At 42.0% G+C, this 22317-nt stretch overlaps 1 protein-coding gene across 1 annotated transcript in view; it reads left to right on the top strand.

The window, feature by feature from the left end:
• Positions 1-22317, top strand: part of LOC126249280 (inversin-like) — a 123505-nt gene that overhangs the window by 68646 nt on the left and 32542 nt on the right. The window contains exons 4-6 of the mRNA XM_049950934.1: positions 3686-3808; positions 3957-4180; positions 19831-19959. Of these exons, the coding sequence (XP_049806891.1) occupies positions 3686-3808; positions 3957-4180; positions 19831-19959 (476 nt within the window). The remainder of the gene's footprint in view (positions 1-3685; positions 3809-3956; positions 4181-19830; positions 19960-22317) is intronic.

Here is a 22317-nt window from a genome sequence, read left to right as displayed (position 1 = left end):
GCGAGCTGTAATATTTGGTTAATGATGTCACATTGGCACTAAATGTCACCACAATTCTGCTCATCGCCACCATGGACATGTTACCCCTTTCTTTTGACACCTCTGGGATGAAGGTCAGAACGGCAACACCCAGCATTCAAATCATGCGGTTTTCTTATGGGTGACAGAGGAAAACATTACAAACACGCCACCGCTCGGAATCGACACGAAAAGGTCAGAGGTTGTGACGTAAAGGGCGTCAATGAAACTACGTCTTTCCTTGAAGTGTTGATTACCAAACATTTCGCTTTCGAAAACAATAGCTGGCAGTGTTATGAGCAACAGGACGACTTTCTTGACAAATTTGGCCACTGCTGCTAACCCCTGTGTATTTCATCCCTACTCTGACACTGAAGGGCTGCAGTCCCACTGAACGTGGTCGCACGCCTTTGGAGTGCAGCGTGAGAGCCGTTTTTGCTGTGCCATACAGGGTGGAACCACTAGGGACCGTTCAAAACAGTTCGATGAAATTTGTAAAGTGCCCTCCTGTCGCGTGATCACAGGAGAGATCGACATTGGCATGTGCGTGAATAAAATGGCAAAGTGCCCCTCTAAGACCACCCAGTTCGGCAACACCATCAGTGCCACCTACACACCTTTGTTGAGCGCGTTAAAAATATACCTGTCAGAAACTTCAACACCAATTCAGCTGCGAGGCTGCTGTAGCGCCTGAGCGTTATGCAACTCCTTCGACTCCTTTACGTGGAGGTATTAAAACTTCATGCATTATGATGCATTTTTCACACATCTCATTGTTTATGACGTCATAGCTCCTAAACTACGATTATTTGGTGGTTCTTGCTCCAACAACGACTGTTTCCTCGCAATAAGGGATATGTGTACCAAGTTTAGTTGAAATCGGTCCAGTGGTGTAGGAGGAGATGTGGAACATACGTACATACATACATTCATACGCACATGCATTTTTATAATATGTAGGGATGCAGAGGCTTATCGACAGTCGTCCTTTCCGTGCACTATTCACGGATGGAACAGGGAGGGAAGAAGTGATAGTGGTATCCGCAGTACCCAAATCAGTCACAGCACTCTCCACCATACACCATAAGGCAGTAAGTGGAGTGCAGATTAAGATATAGATGTGGGCAGGCATTACTCTGGAATGCGAGAACAAGACCATCCTGAGTGCGCCACTTCGCTCTGTTGGAGCAGACGTTGAAGTTAATCCTCTATATACCGGAAATAATTAGTTAGAATTAATATTTTCTTATCATGGATTAAACACGTGACAAATTAATATAAGTTCGGGTGTCTTGGGAAAAAAGTGTGTTCTAGTATTTCTTTTGAACGTGATTTCACAACGAAACCACCGGTAAACTAGAGATCGTTCACTTATTGTGGTATTCTGTCTAACAGTTATTATTACTCACCCAGTGTCCAACTCCATGTGTCTAGCATATCTATTTTGTACAAAAATCAAACAGTGGAAACTCCAGGTAGGAATATCAATAATGTAGGAAAAGACAGTTACTATTTACCGTAAAGAAGGCACGTCAAAAAAGGCACTCATGTAGAACTTTAGGCTACATCCTTCGTCAGTAAGGAGACACACACACACTCTTGGTTGTGTGTGTGTGTGTGTGTGTGTGTGTGTGTGTCTTTACTGACGAAGGCTGTTGCCGAAAGCTATGTGTGAGTGTCTTTTAATCGTGCCTGTCTACAACTTGTCGTGGCTTCTTTACGGTAAGAAGCAATCTGTCTTTTCCTACATTGTTGATATCTATTCTGTAGAATGGATGCGTCTAGCAGTGCTACACAATACACACGTTTTTGATGCTCTCTTTGCAGGCATATGTGCTGCTTCATTTACCGATCTACCTTATGGAACGTGTGGTCTGTAACAGCTCGTGTTGTAGTGCTTTAACGCCGGCCGCTGTGGCCGAGCGGTTCTAGGCGCTTCAGTCCGGAACCGCGCTGCTGCTACGGTCGCAGGTTCGAATCCTGCCTCGGGCATGGATGTTTGTGATGTCCTTAGGTTAGTTAGGTTTACGTAGTTCTAAGTCTAGGGGACTGATGACCTTAGATGTTAAGTCCCATAGTTCTTAGAGCCATTTGAACCATTTTTTGTAGTGCTTTATTTGTTGTTGTTGACGGCGAACTCATTGATACCCTGATAAGCCACGCAATGACAGCTTCTCTAAACTCCTTCAAACCAATTCTATCTTCTGCATTACTTTCGCTGAAGATTACGCTGCCATGGACTGCATTCACTTCAAAAAAATATCGAACTTTGCGGTTCCACTACATCACTTTCATTGTCGCTGTCAGAGGTTACTGGCTTCTAGTCACCTGGCGATTCAGCGAGTAGCTGATACTGCATGTCACTGGTGAGGTCAGCAGCTCGCACATTCGGCTGCTGAATAAGAGGAAAAGACTCGACCTTTACCGGCCAGTGATTGCAAACAGAAACCACACAAGACTATCTTGTTTAGTAGGAAAGCTGTATCGTATTAATGACTTGCGATCTACACTTACGATCAACAAAAGCTGAAGTTCTCTGAAATGTCTAGCCATTAAACAGTAAAATTTGTAGGATTTAAAAACTCCTTGATTGTAACATTTTCCTTTTGTTTTGTAATGTATCTTGGCTACAAGTTCTTTGTTCTATTTCTGCAAGACACACATATGATAATGGTCGTGTAAATCGAAACCTGTTGTTGCTGTGCTCTTCAGTCCGAAGACTGGTATGATGCACATCTCCATGCTAGTCTATCCTGCGCAAATGAGCATCTTCATCTCGGAATAACTACCATAACCTACATCCATTTAATCGTGCGTACAGTTTTTATCCCTTGGTCTCCATCTACCACTTTTACCTCCCACTATTCCCTCCAATACCAAATTGACAACTCCACACTTACCATCGCCAAAAACTGAAGTTCTCTGAACTGCAAAAAGCAAAATCTGTAGACTTTAATCCACTCTTTCACTGCAGTTTTTTTCTTATTTTGTGACCTATCTGGCCTAGAAAGTTTTGTTTCATATGCTAGATGAGTAAGACAGACACATCTGATGATGGTGATATAGATCGGACACGGTTATATAATAAAAGGAAACAACTAGCGATCCAGGATTGTAAATTCTACAAACTTTAAACAATGGATCACTGTGTCCTTCACTGCGATTATGTCACATTTCATCGCAAACTAGTAAATACTTGCAGACAATGGAACAATAGCTACAGCGGTATTCTCAAAGCCAGGGAAGGCGGGAAATGTGTACTATTCATCACCGAATCTGTAGCTGGGTGCTGGAGATCAGCAACTACCAGCAGACGTCATTGTTACGCTAGCACAGTGGCGGTGGTAGGCGGCCTAAAACGAAGTTGGTCTCTCACGCTAACCACTGTCAAACAAATTATTGGAATTAAGATTGTAGTAAATCATGTCGTTAGGCATAGTGTTAGACTATGCAATATGCAAAACAGTCACTCAACAGAACTATTTGTTTAGAATGATGCTAAGACCATCGAGATTTTTTATCGCAGAAGTTTCCAGTATACTAGATAGCAGTGAGAATAATACATTCCGTGAAGGAAGTCTCACGTAACGTCCTGTTATCGTAAATGATACTTAATGCTTATGTTTCCTTCGTATGCATGACAATTGTTGTGCTTTTTGTTTTTCAGGTGTGTATGTCGACGAAAGACTGAAAGGAGAATGGAGCCCATTGATGTTTGCATGCTCCTTAGGCCATGCAGAAATAGTAGACTGTCTACTGCAATATGGCTCCAATCCCAACTTCCACAAAGGTATCGTCATACATAAATATTTTTCACTTAGACAAAATTTTCTCGACAAGATTTTGTTCATGCGCTGAGTCTTACATTTAAAACAATAATGTTGTTAATTTACTCTTGTAATGACATTCTCTTCATTTATTTATGCGTCACGTTTCAGGACAATTTACACCACTGATGGCTACCTGCACTTCTACTAAAGACGAGAAGAAGCTCTTAGAATGTGTAAAGCTACTGGTGTACAGCGGAGCAAACGTAAACGCCGTAGATCAAATCCATCACACGCCCATCATGTACGCGTCGAGGGAAGGCCATGCTGAGATAGTAGATTTTCTCGTTCAGAGGAACGCCAACGTCCACTCAAGAGATAAACAAGGGAGAACAGTAAGTGTGTTGCCGAGGATACGCTCGTAATTTGCCACCCACCAAGGTGACTGGAGTTCACGTCCCATTCATCAAGATCTAGATTTTCCGTGGTTTCCTTTAACTATCTAAGGTAAATTCCTGGCTGGTTCCTTTGAAAGGGTTCGGTCAATTACCTTCCACAACCTTCATCAGTTTAAACCAGTGCTCCGATTCTAATGACCTAGTCGTCGACGGGACGCTAAACCGTATTCGTCCTTCTTTCCTTTCTTAATACTACGTCCTGTGTGCGTTGCTCTTCTCGCTAGTTTTACACGATATAATGAAACGAATAAGAGATGAATAATTTCATGTCTGTATTTATTTTAGATTACGAAAAAAATATGTGAAGAAACAGGCATTGGCCTTGGATACATTTTCCAAAAGTGCCAGGATGGTGTAACATACATCAGTATAGGAAGGTTGGAAATAGAGATGTGCTGTATGAGTAATTAATCTATCAAAATTCCAATCCTTATGTAATACCCAGGGAACAAAAGTAATGTAGTGAGGGTTCTATAATATTTTTTTCCGCTGCTGTATGTGGCTCTCCTAGTCTCTCTCCGTAGCAGATGTCACCGTCATGAGTCAAAGCTACGGTACTGACTTATTCGTGTCACATGATACCTGCAAGTCCTTACATATGGCAGTACAGATTTGTAGTGAACTTGCAAAAGTTCATGTTTGGTTCAAATATAGGTATCGCGTCCTTCATTTTTACATATAGCCGCCATCTCTTCCGAACTTAAATCAACGTCAGTCAACAACTGTATCTAAATCACGAGGAGATGCGAATTGTCAATTTAGAGTCCAGTGTTCACTGTACTGACAAAAATTTCTCATTTCGTACGGAGTCTTGGCTGATGGATTAATTTCTAGTAAATACATACGAGCTTGATTTTTATTTGGTGATGAGAGTTGCAGTTCAAAGACTTGCCCTTTTTTATCCCAGAGTCCACAGACTTCATGATACTGGCAAAGGAAATGCAACAAACATCGTAAGAAACTGATTCTTGACGTGCGACGTACGTTTGAAATCAATATGCAAAGTTGCCAGTCTTGCAGTGAGCGACTATCTTTTTAGGAGAGAAATGTGCTTATTTTGATATCACCCCTTTCTACGTCAGTGTTCTTTGTTCAGCTCTTTTATATCCCCCAAGTATACTTCTGACAAGCAGGCAAAATACCGATCAACGGTTACCTCAACCCCTCAAAACATTTTCCATCTACCAACTTATTTACGTGAGGGAACAGGTGAAAGCCAACAAGTCAAGCTGTGATCAAGGGCATTCGCGTCGGTCGTCTGCTGCCATAGCCCATTAACGGCAAATTGCACTGCACTGTCCTAACTGATACATTCGTCCCTTCATTGATTTCTGCGCTTACGTCACGCAGTGTTGCTTGTCTGTTAGCACTGACAATTATACGCAAACGCCGCTGCTTTCGGTCATTAAGTGAAGGCCATCGGCCACTGCATTGTCCGTGTTGAGAGGTAATGCCTGAAATTTGGTATTTTGGCACACTCTTCGCACTTTGGATCTTTGAATATTAAATTCCCAAGCCATTTCCGAAATGGATGTCCATACCTCTGCTCCAACTGCCATTCCGCGTTCAGTCTGTTAATTCCCGTCCTGCGGGCATAATCACTTGGGAAATCTTTTCACATTAATCACCTAAGTACAAATGTCAGCTCCATCAAAGCACAACCCATTTATACGTTGTGTACGCGATACAACTGCCGTCTGTGTATGTACTGTACATATGCCAGTCGGTTGTATGGAATAAGTACAGAAGGACAGGTGGACGTGACAGAATGGGAGAAAGGAGCTGTCGTGTTTGGACATACCCATAGCCACACCGTGAGTGAAGTTGCCTAATTGGTGGGTGTATCAAAGCGTACGAACAGCGTGCCTACTAAGAATGGTATACCACTCAACCCTATGTAATGTGGTGTAGAACAATGGTTGTAAAAGCATACCGAGCAAAAAGGACCCGAGGTGAGTGTCAACCCTTGTTAATGACAATTGGTTTCAAATCAAACACGAACTGCTGCTGTCGGTGAATGGCGCTTCCGGGCGAACACTGCGGAAGGAACTGTATGCAGTGTTCATTTGATATCGGGCACCTTTTTAAACACCATTGTTTACAGTAGCATACACATTTTCACGTTTTCATTGCGTCAAGCAATACAGAAACTGGACAGAAGCTGACTGGAGGTATGTGATATGCTCCGATGAGAAACGATTTTGCCTCTTTTCAAATGATGCATGGTGTCAAGCACACCGACGGTCAAATGCGGCGTTGAACCCGAAGTGTGTAGCTCAGGTCTGAGGTGGTTTTACGATGTTTCTCGTAACACGGCTTTGGCCCACTCATTCATGTTACCGTGAATGTGAACTAGTATGTGTATTTCAACATTCTCGGATGCAAGTGTTGTCATTTCTTACACATTTTCATGAGAAGTACATTGTGGCCACTCTCGTCCTCCAAGATGACTAAAGCCATGTCATCCATACACACGTTCCTGGTTTGACTAACTCTCAAGCACAGTATCGCTCTTCGGTTGGCCACTTGATCCCATTGTAAATGTCTGGTACTATTTGGAACAGAAGGTGAAATGTATCAGTCAGTATCACCGCAATTTGTTAGCTCTACGGGACCTAATCACCAACAGGTGCCGTCAGGTCTCCTGAGGATGACTACTTTTTTTCCAATGTGATTCTATTTATTGTGATCGTCCGGGTCTGCCGAGCGCTGTCGGCAAGCACGGTCCACTCACCTTTGTGAGGGCAGTTGAGGGTCTACTTGATTAAGCTCCGGTCACGAAAACTGGCAACGCCCAAGAGGGCGGTGTGCTGACCACATGCCCCTCCAAATCCGCAACCAGTGAACCCTGTCATTGAGGATGACACGGCGGTCGGTCGGTGCCGTTAGGCCTTCCGAGACCTGTTCGGACGGAGTTTCGTTTTGGATTCTCTTTATTACAAGTTTCTGCACAAGAAACACTTTCTGCCACAATGATCAGTTGCTCCAGAATATAATACCATAGGAGGTTAGTGAATGAAAATAGGGAAAGTGAAATTGAGATTTTCGTCTCCAAATTTTCTATTATCCGTAATGTAAAAGTAGTACAACTTAGACTTTTAAGAAAATATGTAACATTTGACCTTCTGATAATAACAGAACGCAGAAATCAGTCGCAAATAATCTGACTTTATTGCAGACTGAAAGATTATGTGTTTAAGCACAAGTTTTGTGTTACCACATTAGGTGATGTCTGGTACATATTTTTCTCATTTGTAATTTTATTTGATTACACCGTATTGTATATGCTTGTATCTTATTCTTTTCTGTTACCTCCAGCAATGATGACTGCTGTTCTATAGCCGAACTCGATCTGCAATAAATTCAAATTATTCGCGACTGATCGCAGCACTCTTCCATTTGTGTATCCAGCCGTCGCTGCACACGGAAGTCGTATGAATCCCGACATAAATTTGACTTCCAGTTAACGTTTTTATCAATAACACACCTAAGAATTTTAGGATAATATGTTTAGTTTATTAATTTATTCTCGCACATTGTTTCTAATGGTGTGGACAGTCTTGTAAAATACAGAATTGCATGTACTGCGTTGTGTGTTTAGGTTTGATTATAATAGCTGCACCTTTAGCGTAGAGGTTTCTGTTTCTTGGGTGTATTATGGTAGATACATTTTGTAGGGGAAAGTGTTGTATCTGCAGGTTAGTGTATCTAGGAATACGTGTTTTCTGGTCGATGTTTCAATGTAATGGCTGATTTTAGAGTCACATGAAGGAACACGAAAAAGAGACCGCCATAAGCAGTTTCCAACATTTTCTACTGTTTTGTAGTTGTAAGACAAGAGATTGTCTTTTGTGTAGCGTTTATAAATATTACGAGTACTACCTCTTTAGGGGCTGTATAATATATTACAGCTATCTGATGGATATTGTTAAGTCTTCAGTTACGGTGCTTTATGAGGAGTGTAATTCTGTCTATTTTTAAAACAAGTTTCGTAACGTCTGCAGCTTTACGCCGTACTTCGTTAGTCGTGCGTTATCTTGTACCTTCAAAGGGAAGGTCTTCTATCAAGGAACACGTCATATTTGCGAATAAAGTGGTTTTCTTTAATGTCTTAACAATTTTCCATGCCCTGATAATGTAAATTTGTTTCAGTTATAGCCGGCCGCGGTGGCCGTGCGGTTCTAGGCGCTTCAGTCCGGAACCGCGGGACTGCTACGGTCGCAGGTTCGAATCCTGCCTCGGGCGTGGCTGTGTGTGATGTCTTTAGGTTAGTTAGGTTTAAGTAGTTCTAAGTTCTAGGGGACTGATGACCTAAGATGTTAAGTCCCATAGTGCTCAGAGCCATTTCTTTTTTTTTTTTTTTTGTTTCAGTTACCAATAGTTGCAGTTTCAAAATGTTTCTAAATTGTGGCCGGTTTTTGATTACGCTTCTCCTTAATTTTATTTCACTTACTAATTATTGACGTGTAGTACAGTAATAATTTAACACACAGACAATCAAATACTGTATTGACAAGATTTTCTGAATTACAACCCTTCTAAATTTGAGTAGAATATTTGTTCCTAGGTGCATGACCATGTTGTATCTTGGATCATTGTAAAAAAAACCTTACTTTTCCGGAGCAGGTTTTGTAATTTAAGAAAAAAACCGCACCTCACATAAAATAAATGCTATCACTTCAAAATGGAATAGTACAAAATAATAACTTTTATTAATGGGCTGACTAGAGGCGAAAATCTGAAAAGTGTTCCAGGGAACAATATTCTCCCCTAAGTAACAAGAACAGGAAGGATTCAGTATCGATCTCTGTGATACAGCTGTAATGATAATGATGATGATAATGATATTTGGTTTGTGGGGCGCACAACTCCGCGGTTATCAGCGTCCTTACAAATTCTCAATCTTTACACAGTCCAGACTCACCACTTTCACGAATTAAGATGAAATCATGCGGACAACACAAACACCCAGTCCTCGAGCGGAGAAAATTCCCCATCCGGCCGGGAATCGAACCCGGGACCCCGTGATTCAGAGGCAGAAACGCTAGCCATTAGACCACGAGCTGCGGACACATCTGTAATGATTTATGAAGAAAGTGTTACTTTATGGTATTCTCCATGGTTTTCATAATTTGGTACTCTGCATGCTGTCTGTTTGATAGGATTAAATCCACTTACCGGCAAGAATACCTTTTCATCTCTGAAAACACCGGCCCTTCTTTTTTAATGATGAAATGACTTCCAGTAAGGAAGATATGACCGCTCTGATTCTGCAGTACCACTTTCTTCAATTTATTTATTTATTTGATTTAGCGTATGGCATCTACAGAGTAAAATTGCACACATACTATTAATTCATGTAATAAACGAATTACAAATATATTATTAAATGATTGATTGCAAACAACTATATGTGAAAGATTAGGAAGAGAGCAGCTATTACAAAATGGTTCAAATGGCTCTGAGCACTATGGGACTTAACATCTTTGGTCATCAGTCCCCTAGAACTTAGAACTACTTAAACCTAACTAACCTAAGGACATCACACAACACCCAGTCATCACGAGGCAGAGAAAATCCCTGACCCCGAGCTATTACAAGTCCACATCTAAGCAGGTCACCCACTGAACAGCACGTGGAGTACCATTCATGATATCCCTCCATTTTCCTTCAAACCTCCTCGCAGGACATTAGAAGATCAGGTGAGAGATTGTTTGTTCTTCTGCACCACAATCGCATCGTGGGTCATCAGTGAGTTTCCATTTGTGGAGAATGGCCTTACACCTGCCGTGGTTAGTCCTCACACGATTAAGTCTGCACCAAGCTCTTATGAGCATTTGAATTCCTTCCACCGGTATCGAAGGATCAAAATCAGTGATGAGAGGATGGTGATTATTCAGCGACCAGTATTGCCTCCATTCCCTTGCTATGTCGTACCTTTCTGGGAATTTGAGGACTTCGTCTTGCCCTATAGGTTTCCTGGATTTTAGGCGGGTAGTTAGTAGATGGTCCAATATTTTTCGGACAGGTATACCTTCAGAGACAATGACTAGTTTAAATAACATTATCAAGACCTGGTCGAACCTAATTAAGCCAATAAGGCAACCTATTGCAAGCCATTATCATTATGTGCTATGAATGATTAACCATTGTACAAACACTTATTAAATCTTCAGGCGAAGGTTGTGATAGAAATGGCATTAATCGAAACGTTACAACACTTCGACTAAATCATCCACTGGAATCTCGAGTACTTCATATAAGTTCAAGTCGTTGCGAAAAACAACTAGATTGTAATTGACAGCTGAGAAGTGATTAGTAGCTACTATTAAATTTCTTCGAATGTACATGATTAAAACGATATCTGTTTGTGTCCCTTTTATTTTATTTCAAACTTACACTGACGGGAAAAAATCGCAGCGCCAAGAAGGAGTTATGTGACATAAACGAAAGTTGGTAGGTATGTTTCTACTTCTGGAAGATGGTGTCTATTCAGATTTCTTGCCAGTCGCATAAGAGTGGCGCAATTACTGCCACTATGAGGATGCAAATTAGGTTTGCTTTAAATACACTCTGTAATAGTCGTGATCGTTCGTTACCTTTGAAATTGGACGTGATAAGTTGATGGTAGGCAAGAACGTCTTTAGGCTGACAAAGACCCCATTATTAACACCTCAATGAGTTTGAACCAGGTCGTGTAATAGGGCAACGAGAAGCTGGATGTTCCTTCTGCGACATTGCAGAAAGACTTGGAATGTAGCCACCGTACACGATTGCTGGCAGCGATGGTCCCTGGAATGTGCTGTCGCAAGATGACCACACTCCGGACGGCCACTTGGTACTACCGAGAGGGAAGACTATCGTGTTCGGAGTATGGCTCTAGCGTTTTGTACTGCGTCTGCAGCAGCAATTTGAGCAGCAGTTGGCACCACTGTGACACAACGAACTGTTACAAATCGGTTACTTCAGGGGAAGCTCCGAGGCTGACGCCCTCTAGCGTACATACCACTCACCCCAAACCAACGCCATTAGCGACTTCAGTAGTGTCAAGCGAGAGCTCATTGGAGGGTAGGGTGGGGGTCTGTTGTGTGTCCTGATGAAAGCTGGTTCTGCCTCGGTGCCAGTGATGGCCGTGTGCTTGTTAGAAGAAGGCTAGTTGAGGGCCTCCAACCAATCTGTCTGCGGCGTAGACACACTGGACCTACAACTTGAGTTATGGTCTGGGGTGCGATTTCGTATAACAGCAGGAGCACTCTCGTTGTTGTCCCACGCACCCTGAGTGAAAATTTGTACGTCAGTCTGGTGATTCCACTTGTTATAATGCCATTCATGAACAGCATTCCATGGGTTGTTTTTCAACGCTCGCCCACGTACCGCTGTTGTAAGCCAACATACTCTATAGAATGTCAACATATTGCCTTGGCCTGCTCGATCACCAGATCTGTCTCCAGTCTAGCACATATGGAACATAAAACAAAATGGTTGAAATGGCTCTGAGCACTATGGGACTTAACTTCTGAGGTCATCAGTCCCCTAGAACTTAAAACTACTTAAACCTAACCTAACCTAAGGACATCACACACATCCATGCACGAGGCAGGATTCGTACCTTCGACCGCAGCGGTCGCTCGGTTGCAGACTGTAGCGCCTAGAACCTCTCGGCCACTACGGCCGGCTATGGGATATCATCGGACGACAACTCCAGCATCACCCACAATCAGCTAACCGTCCCTGTGTCCACCGATGAAGCGCAACAGGCATGGAACTCCATCCCACAAACTGATATCCGTCACCTGTACAACAAAATACATGCACGTTTTCGTGCTTGCATTCAACATTCTGGTGATTACACCGGATATTAATGTACCAGAATTTCACATTTACCTATTTAAATGTATTCCCGAAATTTCGTAACTCTACATTAATTATTTTTGGTGTTGCGATTTTTTTCCTTCAGTTTATTTTTGTGTCGTAGAGAAATCAACTACTTAGAGTCATTCGTTTCACTTACTTTATGGAACTTTTAACTGCATTTGGTTTTTCATTGAAGTGGCTTATCCACTGGAAACAATTACAGTTACAAAGTCGGAAATTCTAAGCTTGTTCTCGTTTTCCAGAAGCATTTTTGGTGACCGACTCCAAAATACTCGTAAAATGTAGTGTGAATTCTCGCTTAGCTGCATTTTTCAATGCATGAGTTGTGTAATGTGGCTTCATACTGGGGCAGCGCGAGCCAGATGTTCTTAGTGCCAGATAATTGCAGCAAGGAGGTGACGCCAAAGAATTCAGTCCAAGTAATATTTTCGGAAACCTAGCGCAGAAAATACTTTGGGGTTCGTCTACACCAGCATGTACTCTCTACTGCAATGTAGCAGATGGTGCTTATCATATCACCACCGCCTCCCCCCACCTTTCTCCATTCACCAGTGGTGCGCAGGCAGAAAAAATCAGTAAACCTCCGTATTAGCTCTAATTCCCCTAATTTCCCTGTAGTGATCATTCCGCGAGAAGTATCTATGAGTAAATATTATGTTACTGGCCTTCTTGGAACGTGCTGTCTCTTAATTTTAACAGCAAACTTCTCTGCAAGGCACAACGGTCGAAAGTAAATTGCTGACCCGAGCTGCTACATTACATATCGTTAGCAGCGTAGTGTAAAGCGGGTATACGGTGGTTAATCGCTTGGTGGCGAGTTAATAAAGGGCAGGAAAGTTAGTGTACTTCTTTCGCAACAATTGTGTTACTGGCAGACTGTATAAATTCCTTCCATTCAGGTACTGATAACACCTGTAGAGTGGGCTGCACTGAGTGGAGTCACTTAATATACATTCACAATGTATCTTGTAGGATAGATGTCAATATGTCAGACGGAATGGGACTGATAATTTCAGCTCAAGAACAGTAATGTGCCGTAATGTATTGCGTGCGTGATGTTCATTATCTGAAGTTCCAGAACTCCTACGTGCCATACTTCTGTAGTAGAGGGAGCCGATTTAAGCCCCTGAACCCTTTTAGATGGCGAGAGATCTGAGGCCGGGGTGATGCATTTGTGCGTCGTCGTCCCCCCCCCCCCCGCCCCCCCTGTGAAAACATTTCCAGCCGTCGATAGTAGAGGCACTGAAGTCGAGACTGTTGAATACATATTGGCAGAATGTTACTCTAGGGCCAGGCTCTTCAGAGTTGTAGGCAACTGATAGCTGCAGCTGTTGAGCTTCGTGTCAAGTTACACTCAATCCCATACCAGCAAGTATATTGATCAAATTTTTTGATCCAAACTACCTGTGAACGAGGAGAGCCGCAGCTTATAGGACAGGTGATATGAACGATCGAGGGCGAATTGCAGCATGAGATACAGATAGCAGCTTATTTTCAGTTTTCCGTTTTGCCCTTTTTCTCCATGAACTGCACTCGGTGAATACATGGAGCATACGAGGTACCGTTTCCTCAGCGTCACTACATAATTTGTCAAAGTAGAAAAACTGGATTGCCATGCGACGTTGGCACAGTTTCTTCCAAGATTATGGTAGCAGCTGTCTTCACAGTTCTCTGCAGTTCTCCTTTTTCGTCTTTTGCAATTTGAACAATACCACACATCATTAAAAATTTTTCACCTAAACTACGGAAGCACAGAACAGTTTTTCTGGTGCGAATTGTACTGGAAACAATGCGGTCCCAATATTTTTCTCTCATTCTATCGTTGATTGCCTTTATATGAGCTATTGTTCTCCAAACCTGCTCAAATAACTTGTCAATAAAGTAAGCTGAACTAGCGGTTGTTATTTCCCTCAATGTAACTGACAATCTCCTCCACTAATGGAGAAATTTATTCATTTTCAGGGCGTCCGCTTTTTCTCGATGCAGCTACCGAGCTTATAAAGAACATTTTGTGGCAGTCCTCTTGATACTTTCCATCTGCAGTGTGTAGATTCCCAACAGAGCCGTGCGTCTGCGGATGGTGTTTCACCACTCATTCTCACCCTTCTATGCACGAACTGTAATCATACTGTCGTAACTGAAGGATCGAGCATTGAAACCCTTTCGCCACAATTGTTCGGGTTTTTCCCACTGTCAGTTACGAAATTCGTCGTCAGCAGGTTCTGCACAAAGCAGACAATTAGTTTTAAAATCAAATTTCATCTCAGCTGAACGCAGACCTTGGACACTGTTGACGCTGAAGGCTGTTCCTCAGAAAGAACTTCTCTCAGCGTCTGCTCTGGTGTATTCTTTTGTCCAAGATGCATGAACATCGCCGGATTTTTTCCTGAAGTCTTCAACTTTCGCATCTTGACTCAAATAACTTGCACTTACCTATCCACGTATCCCTTTCAGACCAAGGTTACAAAAGTCACTGCCAACATCACACTCACAAATTGAATACTTCTTAGTCATTGCATGTACAAACACGAGCCCAGTGAAGTTATTTTGTCTACTCAGGTAAAATAACTGTTCAGAAAATGCTGTGGAGATAGAGATGGAGGGGGTCGAACAAAGGAAGAAAGCGTTAGACCACATTCCGGTGACCTGCCTTCCCTCACGTTTCTACCCTCCATCCCACCCCTCTGCATCCTGTCACATCCACGGAACATCATTTATCCCTTAACACGACTCTACTGCTCTTACATGCGGTACAGACGTTTGCAATTTGGCCTTAATCGATTTCATTTAACAATAAACATTAATTTTATGCGATTGAAACATTGTTTTTATTAATCTGTGATTTTTCAATCCCTTGCATCAGGCAAAAAAGTAGTTCTAGAAAAAATGAATAGGACCTTTTTTTTAGAAAATTTGCAGATTACTTTTGTTCTCGGAGACGTTTTAGCTAGAGACTACGGTTTTCGAGTTGTTGCAGAGAAAGTGTTCTTCAAACGCACCACACCAACTGCCGCTCATCCTCACCAGTCAGGACCTTTAGTACATTGTTCACGCCGCTCCGTCCTACCACTGAACAAAACTTGCGGTTAAACGAATTATTTCCCCTATTCTTTGCTCTTCCTTAACTCGAACGATATCGTAGTCACCGTAATGCATTGTTAATATCGGCCTATGATAAGAGTAATGTTTATGATACTCTTACAAACACAATCTTCTGAAATTCTGCTGCGCGAATAATCCATTGTCGAGATTCTTGACCGTAACTTTAAAGACCCAGCTTCTCGTACGTTTCCATTCACGGCTCTATTATTTTCTTTCAGTTTGTGTATCACCTGTTCCGAAACTTTCCTCTGTTCATTTTTTCGAATTTTTAGATACTATATTCTGCTGTACTACACATTGTACGCATGTCTGCAACGAATAATACTTCATATTCGATAGCCATTCATAACCTCGATCAGTGGCAAACTCCGACGTTAACACTTCGTAAACGACTGTGTATTGATTTTTCAAGGCAGCGCTATTAATGTCGATGGCTCGGCTCTGAGCACTATGGGACTTAACATCAATGGTCATCAGTCCCTTAGAACTTAGAACTACTTAAACCTAACTAACCTAAGGACATCACACGACACCCAGTCATCACGAGGCAGAGAAAATCCCTGACCCCGCCGGGAATCGAACCCGCGAACCCGGGCGCGGGAAGCGAGAACGCTACCGCACGACCACGAGCTGCGGACTAATGTCGATGTGGCTGGCAGTTTGTTAGGAAACATAAGCAAATTACAAACATGTTCTTTTACCTCTCATGTATTGGTCATTCAAGTCCTCGTACTATCTGAAATATTTATTTCAGACCATCGGTTCCCTATCTCAAAATACTGAATGAGACATGTGTATCACGTTCAGCGTCAAATACTGAAAGAGGACGACAAGCGGTCGTAACACAGGTGTCAGGTCTGAGAGCATCATCCGCGTAAGCAGCTGGGAAATTCCGTTGCCTCTTAACTACGTATGCGATAAGCTCCTCCAATCAGATAATGTGGCTAGATATCTGAAAGCGAGCGATCGGGACGCAAGACGGTGGGCACGAATTCTCGAAGAAGATTGTTTGTCAGGCAAATTACTTAACAGCATTTCACTGAGAGAACCCTGGGATAGTGTAGCCTTCATGCAGAGGACATTTACGACGTCATTTCATAAGGTAATTGGGCGGACGCTTTGGGACCAAGAAGGAGCCGTTTAAGAAAATTCATACGTGGGAAGAAGAGCTACAGGACTGCAGCAATATAGGCAGTAAAAAAATGTTTTCAAATACTCGAAGAGGAAAGCGTTCTTCTTCATCTTAAAAGCTACCTTTAACATTTGGATAATATGTTGCAATGTCCTTACAACAACATTACATTACAGCAGTTTCGAAATGGTAATGTGATGCCAATAGCGATCACATAACAGTCACGGAATAAAGAAAAATTAAAACTTAATCCCACACAGAATTTTGTAAGCACATTTTTGTAATTCGTCAGCTATCCACTCTATCCACGAAAGGCAAAAATTAGGGTTCGAAAGATATGTATGACACAATTTGACTAAAAGAAGAGATCGTTTGATAAGACGTGGAGGGATGGATTGTAGCAGACTTAGCTACATTAAGCAAGTTTAAGTCGATGTTGGCTGTAATAGGCAGAAACGAAGAGGCTTGTATGAGAGAGATAACCGTGCTTCAAACCAGTCCTTGAATTGAAGACAACAACAACCTGCAAAGTAAATGTTACAGTACTCAAACGTTTGAGAAGATATATAAAATGTACGAGCGTTTCCCAGAAAGTAAGGCACTGCAATTTTTTTCTTCAACAATTCTTTATTGAATATAATGAGAACTACACACACGAACGAATGGAGTTTTATCTACACACCACATTTTTCCGTTCAATCGCCATCCCTTTCTGTGGCCATCATCCAGCGCGAAACAAGGGCTTGTGTGCCCTCTCGATGCCAATCCTTGTCCTGGTGACGGAACCAGTGCTTCACTGTGTGAATCACCTCATCGTCCTCAAAATATCGTAATGCGTCTGTCCTCACGAATGACATCAGCTCGGTGCAACATGTCAGGTGTGACACCCATGGATATTCTCCCCGACCGCTGCAAATCGTGGAGCTCCGCCGAGCCACTTTCTGATGACCTCACCCTCCGTGCCCAGCGACTAACTGTACTTCTGTCGACAGCAGATGCTCCATGGACTTTGCGCAAGCGTTTGTGAATATTTCCACAGTTTCTTTCTCTGCAGTGAGAAATCCAATGACGGCACGTTGCTTGTAACGTACATCACCTACAGACACCATTTTAAAACTATCCTGCAGCTACGCTATCTGTCGGAAGTGACGGAAACTTGGTGCGCTCACTCAGGACTTCCGATAATACATACGTAACGTTTCGCATTATTAGCATTGTTTCCGGCTGAGAAAAAAATGCGGTGCGTTACTTTCTGGGCAACGCTCGTAATTTATAGTTCAAGTTGTGACTGCACGAGTATATATAAGAACTCTGAACGTTCAGTTTTACATGTTATGTTCCCCCCAAACTCTATTGTTATTCATAACGATGTATCCAGACTTGCACATAATTGAATGAACTGTACTTTCTTCTAAGTTATATGGCATGCGATTTATCGAGAATCTAAGAATTTTTAATTTACCGTTTTCTTTTCTTTTGGTACTCCTTTTTTGGATTGGATCTTGTTGCTTCCCTCATCAGTAAAGAGTGCTAATTCTGTTTTCTCAGTGTGAGATGGAAGGTCGGTTATAGATATAACAAGGACGGTCCCTACGTTCAACCTTGTGGAACATCGATAATAATTTATCCCCATTTAAAAGAGAAACCGTCAAGGAAAGTTCGTGAGCTATTTAAGATGCTTCACTGCTTCTATCAGTTAAGTGTGAAGCAAACCACTCATTCACTGAACACAAAAACCATGAACTAAGTTATGTCAGAGGAATATTGTGATTCGCACAACAGACTGCCAGAGACCGATCACAAAAATTTCCATGAGGTGAATTTTTGTTGTTTCTAAGAAATACACTGCCGGTAAAGTGATACATAGTATGCTCAGTGGAGAGAGCATTGTGGAATTCAAGTTGTGACTGACTCCAAACCTCATAACTGCGGATATGTTCAACGATTCTTAACTACATTACCTTTCCCAAAACCACTGTAATCATTGCCTGAATAGTCTCACAGATCTGTGGTTGAAAGGCACTAATGGCTATAATTTTTGTTTTCAGCTTCCTGTTTAGATACCCACATAATCAGAAACTATCGGAAAGGATAAACACAATGACCAAAGTGTCTCCGAAACTGAGCATTCGCCAAAGAAGGCCTGGATTTGGGCAAACATCCAGACAAGGGTTTTTCCGTCGTCCGTTTGATTTGAAAATATGTTCAGTATCTTCATATAATCAGAAATTGTAATGCTACACAGAACGCTACGTGATCTCGTCCTGCTGAAATACACCATTCCAAAATACAATGTTCTAAAAATAAATGGGTTCTTCATGCATTCGCTGTGATTTTCATTGTCTCGGATACTTTAATTCTGTAACTAACATACCCCGCCAAGTTAGATAAAGCGTAATCCGTAACTCAAGAGTAGTCCAGAGTGTTCATATTTTTTTGAAAAGTGTCCTGAGTAACCGGCAGACTCCCACCACTCTGATTGACAGGCTAAACCACGGGCGAATCACAGCATGAAATCATGCTTTTCACGCATCCAATAGCAGATACATAGTATTTGTTTCTATGAGAGTCTATGCAGCCATTTCTTGGTAGATACCCATAGCTATTTATTCTGGATGGCATCCTCTCCATATTAAGATGCTCTTTCACATGTTCGTTCAGTAACGCTTCCTTGCTTCGAATTTTGGACTGCACAGCTCTCTTCAAACGTTTCCAGGAATAATTTTGCTGCTTCTGTCTACCAGAAGTACTGCGATAAATTATCCAATTTTTATTTTCGCTGAGCCACATGAACACTATAGTATCTGACAGAGAGCCTCAATCAAATGACGTATCAAAATAGATTAGAAGCGGAGAGTCAGATAACAAATGGACAAGTCACTAAAACTCCACTCTGCTGCACAATAAATTAACTACGCATTGTAGACACAGTAAAAATTTCGTTGCAACACCTGCTTTAAACGGAGAGGCTCCAAGGTCGGTACTTATTACGGCTTCCTGTATAATGCCTTCAGCCCGCTGACCATAAATTAGTTTAATTTTGGGCATAGTACGAATGTGTTCAAATGATCAGTGCCGCCACGACTCTTATGCTTCACGTTACAATAAATAATAAAAATGTTACGTTCACAAGGGATTCCCTTTTTGTGGTCAATCCTTGCCGTCACATTTTTCTTGTGGGCCCACATTTGTGTTCGGGAAAATTAAATAATTTGATGGGCACTAGCTTCGTTTTCCAAGTATGCTTTTATTGTGCCACAATTCGCCGTCGCACAGCATTTAAGAAACAGAAGTGGAACTGAACTTCACAGCCCTCCCGAATGAGTTTAATATCTCTTCACCTAGCTCTGTGTATACGTAACCAGTCTGTATGATTCTTTTGTGATAAATGACCGAGTCGTTCGTTATTATTATATTCTAAGTAGTCGAAGATTTTTGTCTTTTATAACACTCGCTCTACAAATATTTTCCATTTTAGGCACTGTTTTGGGCCATAAACAACGGGAATACTGATGTTGTGAAAGTTCTACTTAAAGCTGGTGCACTGAAAAGCATCAGCGATAAGGAATTCTTGCCCGCCGATCTTAGCGCCATTGCTACAGAGAAGGTAAGTGAGTTGTGTTCTGTATTTAAAGCACTTCAAATAAGATTTATTTCTGTTTGTTATTTCTACTATGGGAACAGCAAACGCTCTATCATATTTGCCGCATGTCTAGTCATGTGAGTAACATTTCTCCTTTCTTGTTTTATTTTCCTTATATAGGTGTTTACAACAAAGCGATGTGATGTGAAACTCAGGAAGCAAAAAAATAAATAAATAAATAAAATGAAATAAAATAAAAATAAAAAATAGGTCTTTATCCCAAAACTCTCGAGTCGTAAGTTTTGAGCTGAAACGGTTCCCAACAACACCCTACAAGCATCGAATAGATGACTCCGCAAAACTGATAACAATGGAAACACACATCGAAGCAACCTAACACACACAAGTTCAGGACAGCTGGAACTCATTCGTAATTATTGTTAAATTGGTGACAAGGCCTATAGCTACATAACTCTTTAGTAAATTCATTTTACATACAAGCAGATAATATATTTTCTGCAAGTGTCGTGGGGTGCTTCAATTGAAAGTTTAAGTGAATATTTAAACGTGGTCCTGTACATCTAATATAAATGAGTTATTACCCAGCAAAACAATTATATAAGAATTCATCTGACTTCGAAATAAGACAAAGATCACAATTAACTCAGTTTGTTACATAAATGGAAAAGAAATGGTTTAACAATCATTGAAATAAATAAACTAAAGCCTTGATAAACCTGGATAAGGAATACAGAATGTCATTCAAATAAGTGCGTACTGGATAAATCACTTACATTTTCGCAAGTCTTACCCTGATTGCCGAAGGTTAGTGCATAGAGATAGGAAATACTGCATAAGGATGTGCGTATACACCTATGGTCGGAGTTGAACGCATGTTGACCCTCAAATGCAAACAAGTCTTCAGAATGAGGACTGAAATTACTTAACACTTTTAGAAATGATTCGACTTTCCCCACAGTTCGCCTCGCTGTTGCGGCTGGATCTAAGCATACTCATAATCTTCAGATGGCGGCTGAAGTGTACGCTACATCAGTTAATGGCAGTTTATCAGCAACTTGCGTCTAAGTTCAGCTTACCCAGATGAGAACCTCTCGTCTAAGATGAGCCTGAAGAAGTCGTCTAGAAGTAAACTCTGCCCATCAAGATGCTGAAGTAAGAAGAAACTTTCCACAGTGCACTTCCGACAAGGAAGAGTCTGTTCTGTGCGTTTTTCTGTCGTTGCACGATTTTGATTGGCTGAATGATAAATACTGTGAGTGCTGACTAGTAAGATGTTTTCTTACAAAATGCTGGTCTCCCTCCTTTACTCGCATTTCGTTGGTTAACTAGTTACAAAATTCGTTACATTTCGCTCGACAAATCTGTCTCCTACGCTCTCCCTCTCTCTGTCTACCTTCGTACACTACTGGCCATTAAAATTGCTGCACCAGGAATAAATGCAGATGATAAACGGGTATTCATTAGACAAATATATTATACTAGAACTGACATGTAATTACATTTTCACGCAATTTGGGTGCATAGATCCTGAGAAATCAGTACCCACAACAACCACCTCTGGCCGTAATAACGGCCTTGATACGCCTGGGCATTGAGTCAAACAGAGGTTGGAAGGCATGTACAGGTACAGCTGACCATGCAGCTTCAACACGATACCACAGTTCATCAAGAGTAGTGACTGGCGTATTGTGACGAGCCAGTTGCTCGGCCACCACTGACCAGACGTTTTCAATTGGTGAGAGATCTGGAGAATGTGCTGGCCAGGGCAGCAGTCCAACATTTTCTGTATCCAGAAAGGCCCGAACAGGAACGGCAACATGCGGTCGTGCATTATCCTGCTGAAATGTAGAGTTTCATAGGGATCGAATGAAGGGCAGAGCCACGGGTCGTAACACATCTGAAATGTAACGTCCATTGTTCAAAGTGCCGTCAGTGCGAACAAGAGGTGACCGAGACGTGTAACTAATGACTCCCCATACCATCACGCCGGGTGATACGCCAGTATGGCGATGACGAATACACGCCTCCAATGTGCGTTCACCGCGATGTCACCAAACACGGATGATTCTGTAAATATAACCTGGATTCATCCGAAAAAATGACGTTTTGCCATTCGTGCACCCAGGTTCGTCGTTGAGTACACCATCGCAGGCCCTCCTGCCTGTGATGCAGAGTCAAGGGTAACCGCAGCCATGGTCTCCGAGCTGATAGTCCATGCTGCTGCAAACGTCGCCGAACTGTTCGTACAGATGGTTGTTGTCTTGCAAACGTCCCCATATGTTGACTCAGGAATCGAAACGTGGCTGCACGATCCGTTACAGCCATGCGGATAAGATTCCTGTCATCTCGACTGCTAGTGAT

This window comes from Schistocerca nitens, chromosome 3 (assembly GCF_023898315.1).
Source record: "Schistocerca nitens isolate TAMUIC-IGC-003100 chromosome 3, iqSchNite1.1, whole genome shotgun sequence".
NCBI classification, from domain to species: domain Eukaryota; kingdom Metazoa; phylum Arthropoda; class Insecta; order Orthoptera; family Acrididae; genus Schistocerca; species Schistocerca nitens.
The sequence above is the reverse complement of the archived record's forward strand: the minus strand, read 5'-3'. Positions and strand labels throughout refer to the sequence as shown.